The 26,601-nt window shown below is 41.0% G+C and overlaps 1 protein-coding gene and 1 long non-coding RNA gene across 2 annotated transcripts; both read right to left on the bottom strand.

Annotated features, from left to right (window-relative positions):
• Positions 1-5,128: 5,128 nt before the first annotated feature.
• Positions 5,129-8,681, bottom strand: six6a (SIX homeobox 6a). Its single transcript, XM_022221751.2, has 2 exons — positions 6,951-8,681; positions 5,129-5,934 (listed from the first exon to the last, which is right to left on the bottom strand). Exons 1-2 carry the CDS (start codon positions 7,520-7,522, stop codon positions 5,769-5,771), a joined length of 738 nt encoding a protein of 245 aa, XP_022077443.1. The 5' UTR covers positions 7,523-8,681; the 3' UTR covers positions 5,129-5,768.
• A 6,403-nt stretch (positions 8,682-15,084) lies between these two features.
• Positions 15,085-23,038, bottom strand: LOC127536163 (uncharacterized). Its single transcript, XR_007945153.1, has 3 exons — positions 22,787-23,038; positions 20,201-20,323; positions 15,085-15,816 (listed from the first exon to the last, which is right to left on the bottom strand). It is a non-coding gene; the product is annotated as an uncharacterized LOC127536163 (long non-coding RNA).
• Between the last annotated feature and the right edge of the window lie 3,563 nt (positions 23,039-26,601).

Genomic DNA, 26,601 nt, shown 5'->3' with positions numbered 1-26,601 from the left:
CATACTTTTAAAGAAATCTTAATATTCATATCACTACGTCAAGCTCTTTATCACTGATAATATCCTACAAGAGGTGATGCAGTGCTCAAGCTTGGAGAGATGGAGAGCAGCAACAGTTGGAGGAAAAGAGTGGAAAAATGTCAACAAAATGGATGTTGACATTTTTTTCTTGCTGTTTTATGTAATATTCTTCTTTTTCAATGATCAAAAATGTTCAAACTCTGTTATAAAGCGACAAATAAACAGATTTCAAATACGAAATTAGTCTTGTTTGTGCAAAAACATAATACAAGCAATAATACAAACTGTAATTCTTAACCACAATGACAAAAATGGTATAAAAACCCACTCATTCTTGTATGTGTGTACAAATGTAGGGTCCAATCACTCCTGCATCTAAGGGTTAAAGACAAGACAGCTGTGTTATTTGAAAATAAAATGATGGGGTGTCTTGCCATTTAAAATGTATGAAGAACTGTTTGAGGAGAACATTATTTGCTGATAATGTAACCAAACAGTTCAATAAATCAATAAATAGACGCATTTAAGGTGGAAGAATAGGTTTAAATTTATTTTGTGCTTCATTATTGCATGGTCCTGAAATCCAATTAATTTTTGAGTCTTTTCTAAGTAGCTCTTGAGGAACACTTGAGACAATGAGGAAATGCTTGAAAATCTGTAAATCAGCATTATTTGTTTGGATTGAAGGGGAAAAAGCAGGCTGGATTAAGTCGTCTGCTTGAATGAATAATAAAACCCTCATCTCACATCTTACTTCATGTTTGTACTGCAGCAGCCTCACCGGCTCACAGCTCCATCAAGTGACAGATCCACTCCAGCAGAGGGCGCCACGGACACGCAGTTTCCACGTCCAGCTCCTCATCATGGCGTTGGTACTTCGGAGCCTTCAGAACATGAAGCATCTCTGCTCCACACATGACATTGTCTCCTATTGTTTGGAAGGAAAACCTCCGAGATGAGAGGGAGAACATCTTAGCGCGCACACAAACATCTCGATAAACACTCCCCCAAGGTTGGAAACCGCAAAAAGGGGGAAGGAGCGGGTTTAAATGATTTTTTTCTTTTGCTATAATTTCGTGGCCTTTGCACAATGAACCGACAAGGCAGAGAGGGAGAGAGGGAGAAATGCTCGCTTTTCCCCACCCGATTTTTTTTTCTTCAAAAGATCACACCGTGAAATGTTGCCTAACCTTGTAAACAACAAGCAATGGGGAGAAAACTATAAAAGAAAAGGGACAGGGAGAGGAAATAAAGGAAGTTGTTGGGAGTGTGGGCAGGATGGAGAGCTGTCGCTGAAAGAGGGCGGAGGACAAACGCTCTGCTGAAAAGGACACGTTTCTCTGCTGAGTGACCTCGACCACTTCAGGAGAGAGAAACTGTCCACTCTGTGTCATATGGTCACAATGGCAAATAAATAAATTGTAAAATATTATTATTATTAGATGTCTCACTTGAATAATGCACAAATACTCGTGTAAGTGAGTCCTTTAAAGATGTACTTGGGTACAACACTGTGCGTAAAACAAAAATACTCTTCAAGAATGGCTGCTTTTATAATATTTAAATCATATTTATTATATTACTGACTTATAATTATCGATGTATATATGTGTGAGCATTGCTTCTAAAGTGAGGGATAATCCTGTTTATTCGATATGATCAATTAACTTCATTTATTGGTTGCTGCTATTAATAAATAAACAATCTAATGCAGTCTAATACCTCACAAGATCCAACTTTACGTGACTCACGATGTTCAGTATTCTCTATAAATGTGTAAATCTAGTTTTCTGTTTATTGTGAAGATAGTCAAAGGTGGTGCATTATACTGAGGTACACACTTCTTGGTATAATGCAGTACAGTGCACTTATATGGTTTGGCTGCGGTCTTAACTGATATGTGTATAATAGGGACAATAAATGGAAGATTTTGCTTAGTAACGACAGAACTGATAACATTAAGTTGGTGATGACACAATAATGTCCATGCGTAATGGTAGAAGTATCTTTACGCCTGCACATTATTGCTCAGATTGTGTATTTTAGGTGTGCAGGTTAATAATCTGGATTTGCAAAGACACTATTAGCTAAAGTAGTCGTATAAATGATGCAGCTAAATAATAAAGTGCAACATTATCCTGGAAAAAATGGAATGGAGAAGAAGTATAAGTACCTCGAAATTGCAATTTCACCACTGGAGACCTCAAATAATCAGAGTATAAAAACAAACATGCCTCTATGTTAGCCACCCTCTTCTCTCAGATTAATGAAATATAATTTACTGCATCACTAAAAAGTCAGTAAAACCCCTGGTAACATTCACATTGTGTCAAAGGGTTAACAGCAGTGTTTGGATGCAGCAGATCGGGCATCAGTCCAGATGTATTTTAACTGGTTTATCAAGCAAACTGCCGGCATGTTTCCAGATGTTTGCTATTACATCACGCACCCGAGAAGTCAAATGTCGAGCTTCCAAAGATCTGCAGCTTGGACTTTGGTTTTCTTGGAGCTGTCTGAGGTGTCAACCATTCGAGTGTATGACGCTGAACAAGTTTTATTTGATTGTTGTACCAAGAAGCCCAGAGACGCGCGATGCTGTGATAATTTACGTTGATAAATGAATTTCTAGATAGCTCAGAACTTGTTTTTTTTCCCATCCGATTAAAGACTCTTAAAGTGTCGGGGGGAATTCACGGCTCTTCCATTCATTTCATATCCTATAAACGACTGCTGTGAACATTCAATTTAAAATTCGTTTGCCTGGTGACGCACAGAGCTGGAGAAAATAATACAACTTCATTAATCTGAACATTTAAAACAGTAAATGGGGAATTTTCAGTAAGCATGAGCTCAAGCATGGACGCTTCAGAGTTTATACTCAGTTTATCTCACATATTTAAGACAAAGTAATTCCTGAACACATCCATTTAAAAAAAGCAGCAGTAACGTCATTTTCGGTAATAATATCTCCATGAGTTTGGGAAAAGTCTACAGCATCATATATATTTAGATTTTTTCTATATCAACCTACAGCTAGAATGTTTAATTAATCCCTACTAATAAAGAGACTTATTATTATTATTACTATTATTATTATCAGTCGTGTAATAGGTCGTTATATGACATGTAGATTTGAATTTAAAGAACATTCACACCTTCATAATCCATTTAACCAGCTTTACAGAAAAAAAACCTCAGCTATAACACGAATTCAATTCCATTAAATGCAGCAAGACAGGGGCTCTGTAGACACATATCTGAGATGTGCAGTGATTTATAAAGACTATAAAGACTATGCTGCTCTTCAGAGCGCCTGCACGCTGAAGGACGCTGACAGATTCAATCACAGTAAAGACGTATAGCCAAGGATGCAGCCTGCCCTTCATCACATATCACAGATCCTCTGCAACACTTTTCAAAAAATATATTCTAAAGACTAAACAACCGCGAAACGTTCTCAGTCGACGCGGAGGTTTGGTTACAGCTGCCCGCCCACAAGCTGCGTTAAATCATTTCTTTAAACTTACTGCAGCGTAATCAATGTCCTGCTCCCGTGAGGCAGCACAAGGACCAGGAGCTACTACGAGTCCCAAAACAATCAACTGGTGATTAAATCCCTTTAACAGGCCGAGACATGAGCTCACAGAGTGGAGAGTAGCACGCGCACACACACACACGCACACGCACACACACACACACACACACACACACACACACACACACACACACACACACACACACACACACACACACACACACACACACACACACACACACACACACAGCGGAGAAGTTGTGATTTTCGTGCCCCCCAGACTCTCCTCACTGGAGGCTTTTCTTTGGAGAGGGACCCGCGGTCGCTTCCCCTTCACAAAACAGCGGCGGGGCCCCTTTTGTCCGAGCTGGGACCCCAGACCCATCATTAGCACTGATTACCGCTGACCAGTTTGACAACCTTATTGACTGCGAGAAAGACTTTTTCATCTGGTCCACCGGTCGTCCTCCTTCTCAATAGAAACGGAAATATTTAGCTACTTTGTCCCTGGAGTTTGAAAGAAGAGCAGAAGAAGGAGGAGGGGAGGAAGAAAAAAGTAATAATAAAAAAAGAGAGAGCGAGAAGCACCCCAAGCCCCCATTTATTTCACTTCTCTTGTCTCCTCTCTCTCCATCTCTCCATACAGATTTAGCTTCTGTTTTGTTCGAGCTGAAAGCCTTTTGTCTGTTTCATAAGTTACTGTAGCCTAATTAATTGCAAATTGGAGGAAACCAGGTGGTTGCTCCATCAACTGGAAGAGCTGAACTTTAGAATTTAGGGTTAGTCTTGCGATTTTGCGCCTTTACGCACGAGGGAAAAATACATAAAAAGTATGTGAATCCAAATGCATATAAAATTGAAATGAAAAACAGCATTGTAGTGCAAGATTTAAGGTAAACAGATGCTGTAAATATAGCAAAAAAAATACGCATGGCACCACCAGAGGAGCATATTTTAAAACAAACCAAAATTACGCACAAATCTAACTCGCTCGAGCAGACGTAATCTGTCATTTTAAGATAAATCTACATATATGTGAATTAATGCTGCACAAATCCATTATTTTCCTACATTGATTCAGGCGTAAAAATAAACCCATCCTATCATTAGAGGGGTTGCAGCCCTTTTTATGTGAATCAAAAGCTTCATTTGCACCGTGCACGGTCTGATTACTGGCGTCTTGGGAAAAAGCACACTTGCAGCGTTCCAGCAGCAGCCTGCATTTCCCTGCACTGTGCGTCCTCGTCCATGTGCTGCGTAAAGCTCAGGTCCACGCAATCTGCTGTGTTTTGATCTCTATGATCTCTCGCGCAGATCATCCGGGTTAGTGAGCCGGCCTCACCGTGACCTCTCGCTGTCACCCTGCATTACAGGATGCTATGGCCACGTTGGCCAATTAGGCCTAGCTGGAAAACGTGTCAGAGAATCTCGCTTCGTGGCACCACAATCACCAAATCAAGAATATTCTATATGATAACGCCACTTTTGTTTTATTTTATTTTATTTTTACCATTTTATTCATCCGTTTTTAAACCCTCCCACCCAGAAAATAAGACTAAGCTTTAAACTCTCTTCATCAACAATTATTTTATTAAGTTATCTTTACTGTTTTTTTTCCTTTTACTGAAACACATTTTCACTAAAGCGCGCATGCTCAACAGGTTTACCTGTGTACAAGGTAAGTATTAAAAACACCAAGCAAATGAATATGAAATTCGAAGAGACAGAGCAGATCGTTTTTAAATAGGCAAATAAACATTATTTATAAAACTTTGAAAGTAAAGTAAAAATATCACAGTTCTTTTTCAACATGAAATACCCACAGAGAACAGCAGGTTAGGCGCGTTTGGATGCCCTCATCCCTTTTTCCTTTTTTCTGGTTTGTTTTTATTTTTCTTCTTTTTTTAAACGTTTCATCTCGTAGCGTTGGATTATTAGTCCGTGAAATGTGTTTCGTCCGTATTAAGTTCTGTTATCCACACGTGGGCAAAACGCAAAACAAAAAAAGTACAGGCCTAAGAAGGATAAGGATGCAGTCCGCCGCGGATCACAGATCATCCTCATGTTTTGGCAGCCGGCAAATATCAGTTTGTGTGTGTGTTTTTGTTGCTGTATTTTTTTTTAAAACTCAACGCAGGCACTATGACTTGTTTTATTAGATTGTCTTTCACTCGTATCTCCTTCAATTCATTAACACCCTTCGTTCTGCCCGTCAGATGTCACATTCACTGTCGCTGGAGGTGATGGAGATGGCCGAGGCGGCTGCTTTGCTGGACAGACTGGCCTCCGGACTGGACGAGTTCCCCAGGCGGTCTACGGTGCCGTCCTCGTCCGCCAGAGAGCGAACCGAGCCGCCGGACAGGACCTGCTGCTGGAGCCTGGCAGAGGACGGAGAGATGGGACGACATGGCATCAAAACATCCACCAGGCAGGGCGTTTCATCCTCACCAGTACCACCAAAAATCACACAAACACACACATATATTCTCCCCACAATTCCAGAAATACTGAATATATGTTAAAAATTCTGACAATAAAAGAATTAATCTAACAAAACTACTCGAGCCCAGTAGCTGACTCTTTAATATTTACAAATGTGAAATTATAATAAACACATTTTAATATAATGTGCATGATTATAAACATTAATTATAAAAATAGACAGCAAATTAATTTTACAAATACCCTTGCAATATCATAAATAATTTCATAATTATATAACAGGTGAATTACATATGTAATTTCCACTTATATAAGGCTATTTTAGCTTTAATAAAAACAATCCATAGCAGCTACACTATAACAGGCCTTTCAGCAAAAACAACTGGCTTTAATTGTACCTAGAAACTACAGCATTAAACTGCTTTTTCATATATATTGGATTTGCATTTTTATTATCATTATTAGTGTTATTATAGAGCCATAGATCCACTAGGTTATAATAATATTAGAGACATATTAATAAACAACATATTAAAGCTCAAATCCTCGTGCCAGTTGAAACGTTCCTCACTACTGTATTAATAAAAATAGAAACATTTACCCAAAGTCCCAGTAATGCAAAAATTACAGGAGAAATTACAGAAAATCGTTGCAATTTTTCTTGTTGTCACCACTGCCTGCTGGCATTTCAACCCCTTCAGTATAATGTCAGCACAGACAAAGGGAGCAGCAGGAATTTCAGAAGGAAAAATGATTGCAGGATGATGCTGAATATCCAGAGCAGTGATTTCAGAACTTCGGGGCTCTAATCAGGCCCGTTTTACTACATTTTACCGGGTGTCTGCTCAACCACATGGTGCATAGATTGTTTTTCTTTTCTGCAGCGTTTAGAGTGATTGACTGGTTGCAGGTTTGATCATGAGAAAGCATTTAAAGGATGGATGCAGCTCACCTGTTCTTCGCAGCCGCCGCTCTGTCTCTTTGTCTGCGATTTTTGAACCAGTTTCCTACTTGTGTGGGTGTAAGTCCAGTAGCCTGTGCAAGCTCCCTCTTTTTACTGGGATTTGGGTAGGGATCCTGCAAATACCATTCTCTTAGCAAGTGCCGGGTTCTCTCCTTGAAGCAGTGGGTTTTCTGCTCTCCATCCCAGATGGTTCTGGGAAGGGGAAACTTCTTCCTCACCCTGTATTTGTCCACCGGCCCCAGCGGGCGGCCCCGCAGCTTCTCGGCCTCCTGGTAGTGCGCTTCGAGCCACAGCGCCTGCAGCTTCGTGTGCGACTCTTTGGTGAACTTGTGGTTCTCTAGGATGTGGTAGAGTTCACGGAAATTGCCGGTGTGGAAGGCGACGACGGCGCGGGCCCTCAGCACCGACTCGTTCTTGTTGAGGACCTCGCAGGCCGCCGGCGCGACGGGCAGCGACCAGAGGAAGCGGCCCAGGCGCTCGACGTCCCCGCTCTCCTCCAGAGTCTCGCAGACCCCGGCGACCTGCTGGGGGCTGAAATTCAAGATGGGCAGCTGAAACATGGAGGCTTCTCCTGTGTTTCCCCTCTCCCCCTCCTTTCTCTCTCCTCGCTCTCTCTCTCTCTCTCTCCCCTCTCCTCCGCGTCTGGTCCTCCGCTTCTTCGCTCCGTGCGCCAAGGCAATCCAAGACACCCGAAAAAACAAGGCAAATCCCAAAGTTACCGAACCAATCGTCTGACCAGTGGTGAGAAAAGCGCACACACGCCGAGCGCCGCGGAGGAGGGACGATGGTGCGCGGAGGGGGCCTGGCTACCGCATCCTCGGGCTGGGCAAACTTGGCAGGCAAAGGGCTGAAGGTGCAAGACCAAAAAATTAAAAACGAAGCGGCGATGTATTTTTCAAGGAAGGCTGGGGATTGAGTGTAGGAAAGAATTAAAGCCGGAGCTGAGATGTATTTTTAAGGGGGGGAGAAAAAGACAGTCAAGCCCCCTCCGATGATTTCCTATTGGACTTGGCAGATTGGCTGCCCGGTTGCCATGGATGCACGTCAATCACTGTCAAGTTCGGCCAATCGGGCGTAAAGGAGATCTCAGCGCCTCCCTTTTCAGAAATAATATAAACATTTTGACCTTTTTGCTTCGCGTCTTCAAACGTTTAGCTGCCCCACCGTGCTTCCCAAACGCCCTGCGCCTTTGTGTGGAGGAAAGACTCTTCAGTGCGCTCAGTGAAGTGCCGGAAAAGACAAACACGCTCAGCGCAGTCTCCCTTCAGAGCTCTTGAAACAGACAAAATGACACATCCACGCTAACTATAGACTATCCTGCCCCGAGGTAAAAATCACTAATACTGCACAGTAGCTCTATATGTACATCTTAGACAACATGCTCTCCCATCTGTAGCTGTGAACGCTGTCTTTACTGTTTTTTCCCTACAGCCTCACTTCTGATAGGCTCATAGTCTCACCAGGCCTGTAATAGCTTATTGGATGGGTTATAAAATCTAAACGTTTGATTTGTAATTTTTTTAAATCATTTTTTTCAGCACATTGTGTGGATCATCTTAAGTCATGTGTCAATTTGGAACTGTAGAAATGATTGAATGTGGCCTTTGTTTCAACATTTCAACAGGATTCTGAATTCGCAGCCAACGAACTCATCCTCGCAACCTTCAACACTCAGCCGAGGCTTCCCACTTTTTTTTTTTTTGCCTCAATCTCACAAAAAAATCTTTATTTATCAATCAAATTTAATCAGATCAGCGCACAAGTCATGGTGATGTATGCTCTTTTATATCGGGCATGAATAAATGCTCTTTTTCTTTTCTGGTTTAAAACACAGGCTAAATGATGGCTGTGTGTGTGAGAGATGTGCGCGCTGAGGAGCTTTTTACGCACGTTTTTTGGGGGGGGTATGATATTTGTTTTTTACTGTATCCCTGCCGGCAGCTCCAGCTCAGGGCGTTTGCGTGGAGTCCGTAAAACGTGGCAGAGGGAGAAATATTTGTGTATATAGGATTATCACGGCCCCGCCAGGCTACTCGGGTTTAGTATCAGACACACTCCGTTTTGTGCACAGGCTGATTTAGTAAATAAGAGGGCGGATAGATAGCGCAGATGGTTTGAAGTGTCGGGTCAGATTATTTCATGGCTGGATACAGTAGTAAAGTTCATTCTGACGGAAAAGCCTGATATTATTTTCACAGATCCCCCCCTCCTCCTCCTCCTCTCTCTCTCTCTCTCTCTCTCTCTCTCTCTCTCTATTTCTCATGCATGCGCACTCATGCACGCACCACACACTCGAGCTTGAATCCCCTTCGGGTTTTTTTTTTTTGTTTGCATGAATTATATGTGGACTCTTGATGCGGTGGTTATGAAATGCCTTCTGCACATGAAGCTGTTCATTCTCTTAATGGAGAACGCATCTTCATTACGCATTAAAAAAACCCTCAACAATAAATAATTTGAATATAATCACTTAATGGTGATGGGGAAAATACATCCAAAAATGTGCCTGCTTGGTTTAAAACAAACAGGCTGCGTCATCTTTATAAATGTTCTGGCATTTAATGGAGGAGAAATGTTCATAAAATAAAAACAAAATGAAAAAATATTAAGTTAACTTCTGACTGTCGAGGTCGCCAATCATTCAAGCATATTTTAACACCAAGCAGTAAATAAAGGATAAGAGCTCCATCAGATGAAGCAGTGGAAGTAAATTGTGAAGGCGACTGACAAGGTGCTGGCCTGAAATATTTAACTGCATGTGAATATTTCATTCCTGCAGGCTTCTCGTCCCAACCTAAATTTACAAGGACTGCAATACTTTCTTTTTTTTCCTCTAGGAAGCGCGCATCAATAAAATATGAACGAGTTTTGGATCTCTTAAACGGAGAGCTGGAAATAACAATTGTAGACCATGCTGTGTAAGCAACACGTCTGGCTTATAGGCACGTTTTAATCATTTATAACATGAAAAAAGAGAAAGTCTGGACACGTTTTCCCCCCTCCTCATAGTGAGAATAAACAGGTGTTCTGTGCGTAATAGTCGAATGGAAAAACTCGCAAATAGACCCTTTTCGTTCTATTTTCATTTTTTAATTGCATCGTGGTGGTGCTTTTCATTCTTTTTTGGGGGGATTTTACCTTCTTTACGCAGTGATAACTGTTACATGTCATGTTAAATATAGTCAGTGGTTGTATCACAGTGAGTTCAGGCCTATGTCACTGCGTCGGAAAGGCCTCCTGACACCAATATCTCCGCACATTCAGCGCAGCAACACAGTGGATCTCATTCAAACACGTCTATTTTTTCTGTCTTTTGTCCGTTTGTTTCATGCATCCATCCGCCATCCCTGCACTGCTCAGTCACACAGAACAGCACTCCATGTTGTTGTCTATAATTCTCTCATCTGTTTTAATGTGTTGTAGCCACACACACACACACACACACACACACACACACACACACACACACACACACACACACACAGAAATAATATGTAGACACCTTCTTACCAAACTCCTAGAAATCTTGGATTAGATATCAGGTGAAGGAGATTTAAATCCAAGCGGTGGTGTTGAGGTACAGGAGGAGGCAGGAATACCGTGACCCAGGCAAAGATGAGACCTGAAAGAAAGAAGTAGAAAGTTAATTCAGCACTTTTCTGACAGCAGCAGCAGCAAAAAAAAATAAAAAAATAAAAAATCTGCAATATTAGTTGCAGAGTCGTTTCACTGATTTACAGTAGTTTTACTTTTATCTTGTCAACCTTCAGCAGATGTTACAGACGAGCAAAATGTGTTTTATAGCAATAAATAAAAGCAAAATATTAAACTTATGATTTCCACAAAGCGTTTAGGGAAAAAAAAAGACACATTTTCACTGACCTTTAGTAAGTGAGTGTTTCATCAACTGCTGTTTCCAAGTTCAAGGAGGCTCAACATTTGTACCTTCATATCAAAGGAAAATAACATTAGATTCTCATTTATCATTGTGTACACGTGGCTTACTTTAAGAATTATGAGCTTCTGATGTGGACTACCCCTGTACCCATTCTCATATATTCTTTGTTCACTTTCATTGATGCACTTGCAAGTTCAGCTCAAAGTTGCCACAAACAAGGAGATTCTCATAATTGTCTCTCTGTGCTCAAGCCTGTTTTTAAATTACGTTCAAAAACTAATAGCCTGTGTGGATAAATGAAGTTGGACTGAATTGAACTGAAATCTGGAAGTGCTCGGTAACACCTCACATATAGTGTCAGCTGCAGTAGCTGCTGTCATGCCAACAGCTACAGATTGGCTGCATTAAATAGTTTGAGACTATCCTTGGCAGAGAGGAACAGCTTGATGTATGATTATTTCTCAAGAAGGGCAACGGCTCAAGTGACAAGTAGCTACAAAGAGAGGACTACAAGGTGAAGAGAGGTGTAGAGAACCTTGGTGCAGACCACTGCTCAGTTTCCTCCCAGGTTATCATAAGAGATGAGTACATTTACTTTGTGTCATCATTAGCATGTAGCTGGGTCGTAGCTTGCCCTGGGCAGAGGGAGGGAAGGAGTGGGGGAACAGTTACATGCGAACAGGCTGGAAATGACCCAGATTCCCCAGGATCACTGGAGCAGACGAGACGCTACAAGAGCCTGTCACCAACAGCCATCCTGCCACTATCCCATACAGACCTACAGTACCTTCCTCTCCCCATCTGCTCTCCCCCTGCATCACTGATGCTCCTCATGTCCATGAGCCCAGTGAGATGTACGCAAACAGGCACAACAAAGAGTTTGCTCACAATAAACACCACTGGTAAATGTCAATCCGACTCAGAAACGCATCATATCACCTCAGTGCTCTTTTACTGTAAATATCTTCTGATCTGTTTGTGTAGAAACAGCACTCAAACAGCATCAAGAGAAATCAGGCAGTGTACGGAAACAATGCCAGTATATTGTTAATTGCCTGGGGCACTTCTGCTCTGCGAAGATGGATGATTCAAACATTTCTGTGTCTGTTCTCACTGCCGCCTGCTTCACTGAGCTGTTTTGTTGACTTCTCCCTGCACAACAGAGCGTTTTAACTTCCAGTCAGCTGTCCCGGCGCAGGATTAACTTTCCAATTAAGATATCATGTCAGCAACACCACCAACAACCCCTGGATGACCCGGCTGTATTTAAAAGGCCTGCTTCAGGAGTCACTCCACTCATATGTTGCCTCGTGGCTCCGGTGACAGAAGGGTTAAGCCAAAGCTCTCTCAGAGTTGTGTTTTCAGACCCATTTGCCCCTGGGGGCAGCACTAGCTCTCGATGCTACGTTTAATCTGTGGATTTGTGGTAACAGAGAAGACTTCTTATCCAGTGACCCATTGGCCCCTAGTGTACGTAATCCAGTGCCTTTCAGTCACAAGGCCCTGCTGACACGGATAGAGGAGAGCCAGAACACTACAGCAGTCAGTGTGGGGGCGCACACACATGCCAGCCCTGCCCTGACACACATACTATTCCCCCAAGCTTTTGTTTCACAGGGCATCTAATATGCAGCACAGCCAAACTACTGTTATTGTAATCAGTGCACATGATATTTGACCTTATATCTACTAAGCCAATTCATATTGGAACGGTGTATGGAATATGTAAATGCATAATGCCTATTTCAGAGCTGAGACATGACAGCAGCACTGAATATTCATAATGGAGTGTACATTCCCAATGCTAATATGAAAAGAGTCATTTAACCACAGAACAGTGCATCATGTACACGGTGAGGACACACAAAGGCACTGTACCTTGGTCAAAGAGATTTTCTGTTGTGTAAATCTCTGCAGTGCTTCTACATATTACAAAAGGCTTTACCAACCATCTGTGGCCTGCAAATGTAACTTCATTGAATCCTGCTATTGTCATGCAACACAAAAGTGAGATCCCATATCGAAGGTTTCTTTTTTTTTTTTTTTCCCCAGAATCTCAATGTTTCATCTTCCCTGCAGGTCTCAAATGTAAGCGATGGGACTACATTTGGCTGTTGGAAACAAACAATACAGTGAGAGAGAACCTCGAATCCTTGGCAGAAAGCCATTAGGAATACCTTGAAACCTACCCTTTTTTTTTCAGAAACACATTTGCGGAGCATGTTATAGAGTGCATGCAATTATTACATCCATTCCACTCTTGAATGCAGTCAATTTCTGGCCAGATAAAGGGCTAAATGAAACTAGGGAGAGTGCATGGTGCACACGGCAGCGCTTTATATAACCTGTGTTTGTGAGTGTTTGTGTAAGAGGTAGAGCAATAGCGGGCAGAAATTGCAAATGAACAAATGCATGCATCACCTATAGCACTTGTACAACAAAGTGATTGTGTGTATGAGGCAGCATTTTGCTGTTAGAGCTAAAATGCCAGCCAGGTAATTATACAACATGCATGGAATTGAAATTGAACACTTTCTACAAATTGGCCTCCAGTAGTTTTCAGTCACTTCCTAGTTTTTAGCCACAAACATCAAGTGTAGCAGTGAATGGAAGTAAACTGTGTAAAGCGTAGTATTTTCCAAGACGCCACACAACGGTCCAGTTGTCAAACCTGAGTGCTGTATGAGAAGATATATTTTTAAAAGAGAGAGAGAGAGAGAGAGAGACAAGCTCTCAGTGAATGTCGTGCATTGATGCCACAACAGTCAAACTGTCAAAACAGGTGGGTTGTTTGAATGCTTGGTCTTTAGACCTTCCTCTGCAGCCACCCACACACTATCTCCGTGTCCCTTTATCTGTTTTGTTCACTGACACACATTACAATACAAGAGGCTGGCAATAGAAAAGAATGAAGACTTCACTTTTACATAACAACTAAATGATCACAATTCAGTCAGTTATTGAGGTCTAGTATTATACTGGTACATTGAAAGTTTGTGACTGTAACACCATTATTGCCAGTAACAAAAAGAAAGCCTCTGTGAATAGCGTCTTACTAGGAATACACACCTACACCAAACCTCTTGTCTTGATTCTGTCCAGAAATGTTCCCCATAGTCTCCTCACTGCTTTCTTCACCAGTGGAGACAGTGGTCACCATCTCCTTAAAAAAAAGAAGAAAATAAAAAATACTGCCCATGTCATAGGATCTTGACGACACCCGAAGGTGACAGGAGTCAAAACTCATCACAGTCAGGAGGTCCTCTGGCGCCAGGGAGCTACATGATGCGTGAGTCTGGGCACAGGTCACAACGCCGCAGCAAAGCCGCCTGGGCCTCACCTCCACTTCACATTGTCTAAGACCCTCAGCTCCTACACACACACACACACACACACACACACACACACACACACACACACACACACACACACACACACACACACACACGACTGTCAATAAATGTCTCCTCTAGCAACATACTTTGCTCTTTTGTCTGCACTATCACAGCTTTTTCTGCAGTGACCTTTACACGTATCTCTTTAAGATGTGTGTGATTTAATGTGTTGTATGTGAGTAGGAAAGAAGAAAGAGGAAAAAAAAAAAACAGCAACAACAGTGCTACAAACACTTCTTCTTTCTTGTATGTATACAGTACGACGTGCAGGATAAATGCCGTGCATTTACTTCTAAGTATTACACTCCACACATTCAGGCAATTTGACAGAGAGAGGGAGAGAGAAAAATAAAATAAAAACACAGTCCTAAATTGTATCTATTAGCTTGGGTAAACGATTCACACTAAGCCCCCTCACAGCGGATTCACCCTGAGGCAGAAATTACTTTATAGTAAAATGTACTCTCATGGCTCCTATACTATCAAAAAGACTTCTTTAGGTTGATTAGCGTCCATAAAACAGAATTGTTTCTTCAACCTAGTGTTTATTAGTGCCAACCACAGATGAGCAGCAATCTGCGAGCTGCGGCGAGGCTCACACCACAGAAGAGCTTCTGCGTACAATGCAGCACAATTACACTCAGGGTTTATTGAAAAGAGAGGATGTTTTCATTGCCTAAGGTTGGTTGCTATTTTCTAATCAAGGAGCATATTCATTTTCATCCATTTAATGTGTTTTGAAATGAAAAAACAATACATTTTTGTCATTGGACATAAAATATTATTTTAAATCCTGCAAAATCTACAGCAAACAACTGCATCAGGGTGAAATCTGCTTGAAGATTTGGATGAAATTGTATATATGACAACTATTAGGGCCTAAACTTGTATGTAATAATCTGCCTGCTGGTTTAAAATGGAGCACCAACTCAGATTTAGAAGATGTCTCCACTATGAGGAGTCCAGGCTGTGGATATCCTGGATTTCTGGACTCTTTAATGTCTGTCAGCTGTGCTTTATTGATGGCTTATGTCAAATGCCATCCTGACAGAGCTGATTAGGATGAAGGGAGTCGTCTAGGTAGAGGCAGGAGAAGGCAGAGCTGGCGAGCTGCCTGATCACTGTGTGCACAAAGCTCACCAGTGTACCTAGAGGGTGATGCCTCTGACAGGAGTTAGCTGACAGGGCTGTTTGTGTGTTTGTGTGTGTGTGTTTGTGCGACACACAGAAGAGGGGTGGTGCAGAAGGAAAGTATATGTGTGTGTGTGTGTGTTGATGTCATTGCTTGAGTTACCGGGTGTCACTGAGCAGGTCTCTGCTTGATGCCAAGACTCCAAACACAAGTGACAGGCTGAGAGTCATCTCGCTTTCGCCACTCACACATACTCAAATATTTATCCGTGCGCAGTCCTCTCAGTGCGCTGCGTGGCATCAGCAGTCTTGTGCTACAAGGACAAGGCCCTGTGGAGACTTCAGGGACCTTGAGAAGATGAGTCAAATGATTTCCTCGCTGGTCCCTGCTCTTCTCTGCCGCACTGTAAATCTAACATCCACGAAAAGCCTTTTGAAAAGACACAAAGATGGCATTTTATTTGCAGCTGAATCGTCACTCGTGGTATGGCTACTCGTACAGGAAAAACACGTTTTACACATCATCTTTCAGTGATTATTCCCCTGTAGCCTGCAGCCTGGGTTTCATACTGCTCTAAACAGCTGAATCCATATCTGCTATGGCCAGCGGCACTGCTGATGAGCTCAGACTGTTATGTGACATCTTAATATACTGATTAAAAATGCATGTTTGGAGGGTAAGCAGAGGGGTGCTCTGGGTGCTCCTGCCAGGGAAGATTAAATCATTCTACTTAACAGACATGCTGGGGATTCGGGTCAATGTAAATGAGCAAGCTTTAAGACACAAAAGTCAGCAGTGGATTTTCTAACAAGAAGAAACAACAATATCAAAGAAAAGATCACCGGATGTGATTAATAAAAGGATCATGTGTGTGGTGAGCTGTGGTGATGCTGATAAGGCAGTGTTAACTCATGAATCCTGAAACCAGCCAGAGCAAGACATTAATGTGTCATTCTCAGTCATTTTGAGAAAAAAATCTCTTTTAAATTAGATATAAAGGTTGGATTCAGTCATGAAAGGGAGATAAATGCATGAAATCAGCTAATATGCTAGTAAAAAATGTGACATAAGTTTGTTGTTGATCAGCACTCAGGTTCATTAACATCCTGCCAAACTATTTGGCACAAGGCAGCACGGCAGCACTGATAGCAGCAGGGAGGCTGAGCCAGAAAAAAACTAGACACTGTTAATGCCATCTTATCTTAGAAGTTGTGTGGAGCCTTGCCAGAGAGATGCGGCTGCTAATTCTTTCAGCCAAAACAAGTCCAAACACAGGGTTTGAGCTGAGCTGATCAATAGCCGTCGCTCTTTCTTTGTCAGGTACAAAAAATAATTCAGTTTGATTTAAAACATGCACATTTGCACAACCTGTGAACAGACAAAAGAAAAAAAAACCTGAAAAAACGCAGTTTAGCTAACTGAATTGAAATATGACATAAAATTGTATTGTTTTTTATTCATGGATTTGTGAGATTTCTATAGTCTTATTGCTTAAATATTCATTAAATAATTCCTATAATATCTGTAATTTTGATGCATTTTCATGTTCATTCCCCCCTAATTCCACATCCATTTTTAACAGCCAATAAATAATAACAAATGAATAACACTAACACTGAATTAAACAGAATTTAGCAAAGCGCTGCAAATGTAATCGCTCAATATTACAGTTTTTGTTTTCTGTTTAGTTTAATGAGACATGCCCAATCAACTCTTTAACTGAGTCACATGCAGTGCTGACTCAACAGGATAATTTAAAAAAAAAACAACAACAACACAATAGCCAAAAAAGAGACAATCACTAAAATCACTATAAATATCCAAAAAAGACGAGAAAACTTAGTGGAAAATGTGCAATAATGCCACAAGTGGTTTGACTTCCTCCATGAAAACAACATATGTCCGGTTCTTTAGCTAATGGAAGCTATATCAGAGGTGATTTTACTAGCAAATGTGAAGCCTATATCTTGTTCCTGACAGTTAGTCAGCCTCCCACATATAAAGGGATGCCATTGTATACAGTATCTTTCTCTTTTTCGTACCTCAGTGGGTTCCTGACAGTTTTTAGCATCACCATTTACAATGCTCCGAATGCTTTTAGAAACACTGACTGTCATGGCCTTGTGCTGAATAATACAGCTTTACAGAGAGCAAGGGAATTTTCCTCAGGGCACAGGTGTGCTCTGATAGTCTCATAAGCCCCCGGCAGCACAAAGAAAGAAAGATGCTTCCTTGGTGAAAAGGAATAGGGAGGCACAAGGTGGAGAAACAGATCAACAATGGCTTCTTCGTTTGGGTGTATTCGGTTTTGACCTTCAGACGGAGCTTTGAATAAATGCGACACCGAGGGGGAAATCTAAAATCCCGATGACCCTGAGTCTCTAAACCCCTATGCTGGCTTGGAATGAATACGCGATGTTCAAAGATGTAATACGTTTCCAGACAAACGGAGAGATGAAGTGTGCGGGTAAGGCCTCTCCATAGTCAGCAGCACCAGCAGCTGCAGTCACTTCTCTTTATGCATTTATACCCTTGAAGACAGAAGTGCTGCAAACATATACCTAAAAATGATCATAAAAATTCATAGGCATGTCATGCATGTGGCTCTGAGTGAGAAGGAATATCTTATAAAGCTAAATATACAACTGCCTACTGTCTTGCACAATCTGCTGGATTATGATTGGAGATTACTTCACTACAGTTACCTAAATACTTGTTGACTCAATTTCCAATATTTCTACAGCTACTTTCTTAATGTCTGTCTGCTGAAGGGTCAGATGTGGCTGTTTGGGGCTAAGATGCTTGAGATGCAGTGACAGGAAGTGGTCAGACTGCTAAGTCAGGAAATAGACAAGACACATACGGAATGAGGAGAGAAGTGTTTGCTCAGGAAAATTCAATGAGTCAGTGGAAAATAAAATGTCCAATGACCTCAATATTGGGCTAGAATTAAAAGATAATATGAAATTAACCTAAAACATAAACAGTGTAGACTATCTTTGAAAATACCAGTGTTTGAAATGGCAAACATCCTAAGTAGATGCCTGTAAGGAGGTGGGGGTTCAGAGAAATCCTGCCTGTCCTTGTGTGTCACTTACCAGCCACAGGAAAAGATTTTTTTTTTTTTTTGCTGATAGCGCAAAGTGTCTCCATGAGGCTAATGCTTTATGTCAGATTCTACAGTAACTGGCACATTAGAAAGAGGGGATCTACCTTTACTTTCTCCCATAAAAGCATATTTTCCTCTTTTACCTCGGCAGTTAGCAGCAGCAGCAGCAGTGAGGTTTTTCCAGGTTGAAAAGCTGATGACTAGGTTCTTAGTAGGTGCAAGAGGTGTAGTGTAGAATCCCCCATCGTTCACCCTGTTTTGTCTATTTTCTCTTCATTTTATTATCCACACTTCAGCAACGAGGAGGGCTGTGGATGATAAGTGAATTGATGGCAGGGTGGAGTGGTGGTGGTGGTGGAGGGGGGAGAGCAAGGGGTGGGGGTGGGGGTGGGGGGGGTGATAAGGAAGAAAATAAAACAAAACAAAAAAAAAAAGGGGGAAACAGACAAGGAGTGCCAAGCTCTGAAAACTGGCATGCTGCAGTTGTATGTCAGTCACCTAGCAACAAGTCCTCCCCATCACTTTACCCCCCGCTTCCCCATCTCCCGCTGCGCTCTCTAATTCAACAAATCTGCTCAGAATGTATGGTTGCTCCTCCAACAAAATGCATTCTGCGCCGGGGGCTGAGGATGTGGGCCTCCGCTGAACACGCCACTCAGCTGCCCATTGACCACTGGGGCCTTTCTCTGCACACACTAAGGAGCGAGGGACAAAGACCCTGAAAGCAGGGGCAGCTCCACAGAGAAAACATTTGCTTGTAATTGTGTTTGACTGCATAATGAAAATGATGTTCTTTTTAAATTTGGGCTTGTTAAGGCCACACTATTTTCCTTTGGTCACCTGACTATTGTAAAGAACCAACCCCTCACTTGGCCTGTGGGGCACAGAGGGGGGAAATATTGAAAATGGTCCAAAAGACCTCCCCACTCTTTACTTTAACCCCTCTTGTGTTTCAAGTGTTCTCTGGTAAAAAACATAAATATGTAGAGTCTGTTCATTACAGGATGGGAGAGTATGCTAGAATGAGTTCTCTCTCCTTTTTTTTTATTTCTACAGAGAGGATAATGACAGCGAGGCACACACAAACACGAATGGGAGCGCAGCAATGCTTGTCCTGAGTTGTGAAGCATTGAGAAGGTTAGCATTCCTGGTCCTACTTCAGTGAAACAGGCCATTAGTGGGAGCATCGGGCTAGCACCCAAAAGAGTGCTTCAATGGACACATTCACATCCAGTGATTATTTGCACTTTTTAGACCCCGATTTCCTGTTTTATTAATGTGTGTTTTCCACATTCATTTGGCTTTCCCCTTTTTACTGCTCACTGCTCTCCTGTGGCCATAGGTGAGGAGCATTCAGGTGAAAGAGAACATTTAAAACACCCTTTGGTTTAATTGTGGTTTGAGAAGGCTGCACTGTGCTACGTCTTGTAAAAAAAATAAAATAAAAAATAGCCTACCAGTGGCTTTCTTTGGTCATTTTTATGTCATGCTCCTTTATCATTTTGGTCATGTCACTTACGATTTATGTCAGAAGCTGATGTGTCTTCGAATCCCTCAAGGTTTCCGTTTATCCTTCTTATGGACATCTATTCAGTGATTTAATTGGTTTAAGTTGGGGTCCCGTTTTCACGGTCATCCCCGGGAGACCCCTCAATAAAGCGTGAGTCCTCTGAGAGGTCACAAGTAGAAGAAAAAAGGGCTGACCTCTTCGCAGTGATATTCAGGCGTGTGCTCCGGGTTTGTGTCCTGAAGGCCGGGATGCAGCGTTGGCTCATGTGACCCTGATGGTGAACCGAGGCCTTCTCAACAAACAACAACACCTTTTCTCTGTAGGTGCAAACATCAGAGTCATTCATGAACCCAGCTCATGTTATTAAACATCACAGCAGCTGTAGAAATAAGAGATCATCATTCAGCATGCTATGTTAAACAGTCAGCTGAAGCTCACTGCTGTCCAGTTTATCTTCTTATATATCAGGTATTAAAGGTCAGGGCTTCATATGGTTAAAATCCTATATTACTCTATAAGGAATCCTCTACAGTAAGAACAACCAAAGCTAACCTACAACCTATGCAATCTAATGCAAGTAATCCTGCTTTTCTGAAGGTTAAAATGTTTTAAATAGCTTTTTCTTCAACTTCATGAACATTTTCTGTTTTACTTCACTGCTACGTTTAATGTTTTGCCCACTACATTGATTTAAGTGAGGGAATGCTACATATTAAAGACATCTTTCAACATTATACAACAACTGGGACCTCCAAAGTCACTGTAAAGCTCTTAAACAGTCTCCACAAGTGAGCACAATGTTTAGAAAGGTTGAAGAGATTGCAAGAGTTTTTTTCATTGCACTGCATACATTTGGCACACAATATACACGTCAAACTTTTACATACCTCACCCATTTCAGTGAAATAAATTCCAGTCAAGTCTAAAAGCTTCATGTGAAAATTCTGCAAATGTGATGTTGCCACAAAGCAGCCATGCTCAGTGATAACCTTACAAAGGATCTATGCAACCACAGACATTAAAATGATTATTGCTTTGGTAGAAAATATGGTCGAAACTGAGTATATATAAAACATGATTAGAGGTGAAAGGACCCCTGGAATAATAGATTTATCGACTGACAGAAAGCTATTCAACAACCTGTTTGAGGATTTTCAGTTTTGTCATTTTTCAAGATAAAAAAAAGCAAAATATCTTCTGGTTCTGCAATGCGACGATTTGCTGCTTTACTCCATTCAGTTGCAGTTGAATACCTTGAGTTTTGTCACATAAAACAAGCAATCTGAAGATGTCACCTTGGGCTCAGGGAAATTTGAAGGGGCATTTTTAGAATTAGCTGACGTTCTAGAGACTAAACAACTGATTAATTGTGCCTAAAATAAGTAGATGAAAGGATAATGATAATAAACAGTAGATATCAAGCAACCCTTATTTGGACCAAATGAACAAGGAGGTTTGACATTCCACGATGAGATTCATTTCTTCCTCAAGGTGTAAGCACTTTGAGATTAAAAGCAAATCTCCTCACAACTTGTTGTGAGTTGTTGAGGCTGAGCAGGTGGAAAGAGTGAATAGTCTGAGGGGTCAGACGGGACTGACTTAAGTCTAGGGATCCTGTCAGACTGGAGTGGCTGGAGGGTCTGAGGTAACACCCCTCACACTGAAGATTAACAAGTTTCAGCAGCCCAACTGACGAGGCCCCCCGTTTTCATTTGTTTCGTTTCTGAGTGTCAACAAGTGAGCGCGTCTGTCTGTGTGGGCATTTTTCAGGACTTTCACCATAAGGACTCCAACTTTGACACCAATTATAGAGATTATGTCTTAAGATGAGAGGAAAACTATAGGCCAGGCGTGTGTTACCGCAGTGATTGCTTTTGACAAGGTCACAGGGCACCGTGCGACAGTGCATGACCTCGACAGAGCGCTGCTGCTTTGGCTGGGATGAATGCAAAGAAAAAGAAAGGAATTACTTTGCAGACACTGAGACACAGAGCTTCGATGGATGAATGTTCACCCTCAGTGACAACAAAAATAGATTATCTGATACGGCCAAAAAAAAAAAAAAGCATGTATAGATATAAGGAGCATGTAAAAGCCAATAATAACATTTCTGAGCGGATATGGCTGCAGATCTCCTTTCAAATGGATTATATGAGTCAGCACGAGATGAAATAAATTGGAATGGGTTTATGTCAGAAATAAAGTAACTATATTTACATCAATTTGCTTTTCATGACTCTTGAAGGTGCAGAATAATTCAGTTCACAATAATTTGGGCGTCTATGAAGAACTATGGGGCAAATTTCAGAACACAAATGGTTGTATGTTTTCTATTTTCATGATCATTCACACAGGTTTTAATACAACACATGACACTAAAAGAAGAATACTAACAGGCTAAATATGACTTATCAGCAAAGCTCACTTATGAATTGCAATTTATGAATTGTAATAAATTTCATAAATCAGAAAGTAGATGAGAAATAAAAACCTCCTGTAGTGACATTTCAAACATGCATTTATTTTATCTACAAAGATAAACTGAAGAATATGATTTTTTCCCCCTTGTTATAAAAGCTCGAACTATTTTTTAAACTGTAAAGATGCATCTTTCTACCAGACATTTTTCCTAAAAGGTGAAGAAAGCTCAGCTAGCTCACTACTTTTGCACTTTTTTACTCCTACTTTTAATAAGTAACAGAGAAAATAAATACATAGTGCTATCTCTGAGGCTGGATCATTTTCAGGCCATACTCTGGAAGTTTTTAATAGATTCCTACCTTGACGTGGAGGGCAGGTTCATCCTGACTCAGTTTTGTGCCAGCAGAAGGAAACTCGGAGGCCTCCTCCTCCTCCTCCTCCTTCTCTATATTTTCCTTTTTTTCCCTCCTTGTTGCGTGTTTTCATGTTAATTGGCAGCAGTTGAACTGTGAGCCGTAAATCAAGAAGTGCAGAGTGTATAATGAGTCGGACCACCCAGGAAAACTATTTTCTCTGCACTTTCTCAGCAGACAATGTGAGGATACTCAAGTGTGCCATGCTCCGAAAGCCATGAATGAACATTCACAAGAGCAGTACTCCCCTGCTGCCACATCTCCAGCTTTTTTTTTTTCTGCTGAGCAGAACATGAAGCACGCTGAGACAGAAGCTTGAGGTCCCATTTTAGGCAATAAAATAAATAAGCTAAATAAGAGCTAAACTACTGGAACACACAATTAGCCAATTAATCTATAAAAATCTCGCTAATTCTGAAAAAGGTGTACATTTAGGCCACTCACCCAGGATTTTCTCAAAAGATCTCCTTGGTCTATTAAAAATGAGAACATTTCGTTGATTATTTCCCCAATGTTAACCTTTTTTTCCCAATACAAAGCAAGAGTTACATCTTAAATTCAACAAAAAGTCAACTTAAAGCAGGCTTCGTGATAAAAAGTAAGAAAAAAAAAACTTACATGAAAAGACATTTCCCTTTACAAGTCCTTTGAAAAAATCCACCCCAAAAATTCTTGCAATATGCCTAAAAAAAAAAGTTTTTTTTCTCCATAAGAGCAGATTCTCGGCACTGAAAGGAGTGCTATAATTGTCTTCCATTATGGAACCTCACAAAGCTAGACCATTGGCTACTAAAATACCAAGGTTAATCTTGATTAAATGTCTTTCCAGAGCACAAAAAGCATGTTTTACATAAAACATCCTTCAAGGGGATTGAAGCATGATGTTGGAAAAATATATAAAATATTGCTGATGGCAAGGCCAAGCATCCCAATTTTCAAATGAAAGGTATCAGAGATTAAAGAAAACCATTACAAATCAACACAGCACTAATATGTCTGCATCTGCCCTATTATCCTAAGCCCCAATTCAAGTCACACCAGCAAGTCAAAGCTGCAACTTTAATCTCTCCTCAAAGTACATTTTATGACTCTACGTGAATCGTTGTCAATGCAGCTGCTGTACTTGAACTTTTCCTGACTGTTTATTGTAAGAGACAAGTTTTGTATCCTTAAGATGTGGCTCACAATAGCCTAAATGCTATAGAAGAAAAATTAAAACAGACTTACATTATTTTTCATGTGCAGATTTCTTATATAAAAACAAACTGTGAAGGGGAATATTAAATATAAGCAAATTCTACTCATAATTGAATTTACTGATCACTGTCAAACATTAACATTTATTAAAGAAGTGCAGTTAATTCAGCTGTACAAATGCTTCTGCACGAGCAGCTGTATCAAGGCTTCCTTCTCTTCTTTCCTCTGCTGAGCAAGGAAATCCTCCTGCAGGCTGAATACCCCTTGCCAGCGACTTTTGTTCTCTCACACATACCCCACACACTCCGAACGCAACATCCTTCTGCAGAGGGAGAGGAAAAAAATATATTTCCTCCCACACCTGTTGATGAATTGTGTCTGTGTATAAGGCTCAGACAGGGCGATAACATGCGTCTTTATACAACTGCACAGGCCCAAAATAGTGCTTCCTCACACGGGTAGTGGTGAATAGGGAAACCCTTTTCACAAAAACAGCAAAGAGACGTGAGGTCAAATTAGAGTAATCGTCATTGACAAACAGAAAATAATTCCCAGTTTGGGCAGGAAAGTCATAAGATGCCTTAATGACTGCTGCTGCAGGAGGAAAAAGGGCTGTTTGTGCTTTGTGGCTGGTGGCTGAATGGTGCTGAATTTCTTGCCAACACCAGATGAATGGCATGTAGTTTTATTCTGCTATGAATGTAGTGGAAAAAAAATCCAAAAGTTCTGTTTTGAAAGCAGATTTCTGCTCCAAATTCTTATATTTAACAGTCTGGTTATCCTCCCAGGGGCATTTCTTTAGGAGATATAAAACATAAATATATTTCTAACAGCAGTAGATGCACAATAAATATAAAAGTGGAGCATTGTTATTTACACTAGAACCACAGACTTCACTTTGGCTAAGAAACCATATCAGCTTTTACTTCAGAAACAAAGAATATTATTCTCAGCTTCTTGTTTGTCCAAAAGTCTAAAATTCAACCATCCTTTTTCTCCTACAACGTCTAATTTGAATGTCTTTGTATATGACTGTGGGGAAGCCATGCTGATTAAAAGGAAACCAAAGTGGAGATAAGTTTTCAACTTGATGAATACCAAGCTATGAAATCCTTCTCTCCATGATGCTGTTGCCAATTCCAATTACATGATATTGTCATTGCAAGGCTAAAACGTACATACTGTGCAACAATACAACTACGCTGTGACCTTACTATTCAGAAAAACATATACAGATACACATGCAGCCATTGAGAAACCAAACTGGAATCGCTCTGGGTTATTCAGCAGTTTCATGTTCAGAGTATGACTTCGCTTTTGTTCTCTTCTAACTCCATGAAGTTAATTAAACTCAACAAATGAACTGAATATTTCATTTGCTGGTATCAAAGACTTGACTGGAGCATGATCTCACCAAAGAAACTTTTTGTACTTTTACTATTTGTCATTGTATGTACAAAAAAAAATCTGAGGATAACGTGAATTCATCTGTGGTATTTTTTTAGTTTTAGTTTTTTTTTAATTGCCAAAGCAGAGCCTAAACTTGATAGCTGCAGTGACAGCTTGGGGCAGAATTTATGTTTATGTAGGATTGTTATGCAAGCAGGAATTATTGCTATATTGTTTAAATGAAAGATGGTGATATAATATAGAGAACATCAGCATATCAATTCAGAGAGGACTTTAACAAACTAGTGGACAATTTAGGTCGTTGATATCCATCCATCCATTCTCTATACACCGCTTTATCCTCACTAGGGTCGCGGGGGGTGCTGGAGCCTATCTCAGCTGACTCGGGCGAAGGCAGGGGACACCCTGGACAGGTCGCCAGTCTGTCGCAGGGCTACATATACAGACACACAATCACACTCACATTCACACCTACGGGCAATTTAGAGTAACCAATTAACCTCAGCATATTTTTGGACTGTGGGAGGAAGCCGGAGTGCCCGGAGAAAACTCACGCATGCACAGGGAGAACATGCAAACTCTATGCAGAAAGATCTTCTTGCTGCAAGGCGAAAGTGCTAACCACTACTCCACTGTGCAGCCTCTAGCTCGTTGATATGCAGAAGCTAATCTTGAAGGCTGACATTTAGTGCCACGTATGATTCATTCAGTGTCTCCATACAATGAAATCATACAAACGCATCATTTCAGAGAACTCCAGTGTCGTAAGCCAGGCAGTTCGGGTCCTGACCTTTTCCATTCTTGCACACATTTCGATTTCTCACACTTTGTGTGAGAAATCGAAATGCACCGGATAAGAATTTATATGAGGTCACAAAAGAGACTTAGTCGGGCATAATGGCAGAGACCGAAGGCACTTAAGTGCTTTGATGTCACAGAATATAATGATAATACTTTGCTGCTGACCTAAAACACATAGCTATGAATGCTTACAATGGCTTTCACATAACACAGCATACAATGGAGGGACAGTTCAGGGTTTTATTCGTGGATACAAATTTAACACAGAGCAGTGAGTTAGACACTACGGTTGTTCCTATCAGCCCTTAGGGGCATGAACAGTACAGTACAGTGTTAAATTTTGGACATAAGTG

The sequence above is a fragment of the Acanthochromis polyacanthus genome, chromosome 1 (genome assembly GCF_021347895.1).
Source record: "Acanthochromis polyacanthus isolate Apoly-LR-REF ecotype Palm Island chromosome 1, KAUST_Apoly_ChrSc, whole genome shotgun sequence".
NCBI lineage: Eukaryota > Metazoa > Chordata > Actinopteri > Pomacentridae > Acanthochromis > Acanthochromis polyacanthus.
The sequence above is the reverse complement of the archived record's forward strand: the minus strand, read 5'-3'. Positions and strand labels throughout refer to the sequence as shown.

Bases quoted from the DNA above. Each gene is read 5' to 3' on its own strand.
- six6a (XM_022221751.2), bottom strand. From the start codon at position 7,522: ATGTTTCAGCTGCCCATCTTGAATTTCAGCCCCCAGCAGGTCGCCGGG. The intron at 5,935-6,950 runs GTGAGCTGCATC...GTCCTCTGCCAG, and splicing joins GCGGCGGCTGCGAAGAACAG to GCTCCAGCAGCAGGTCCTGT.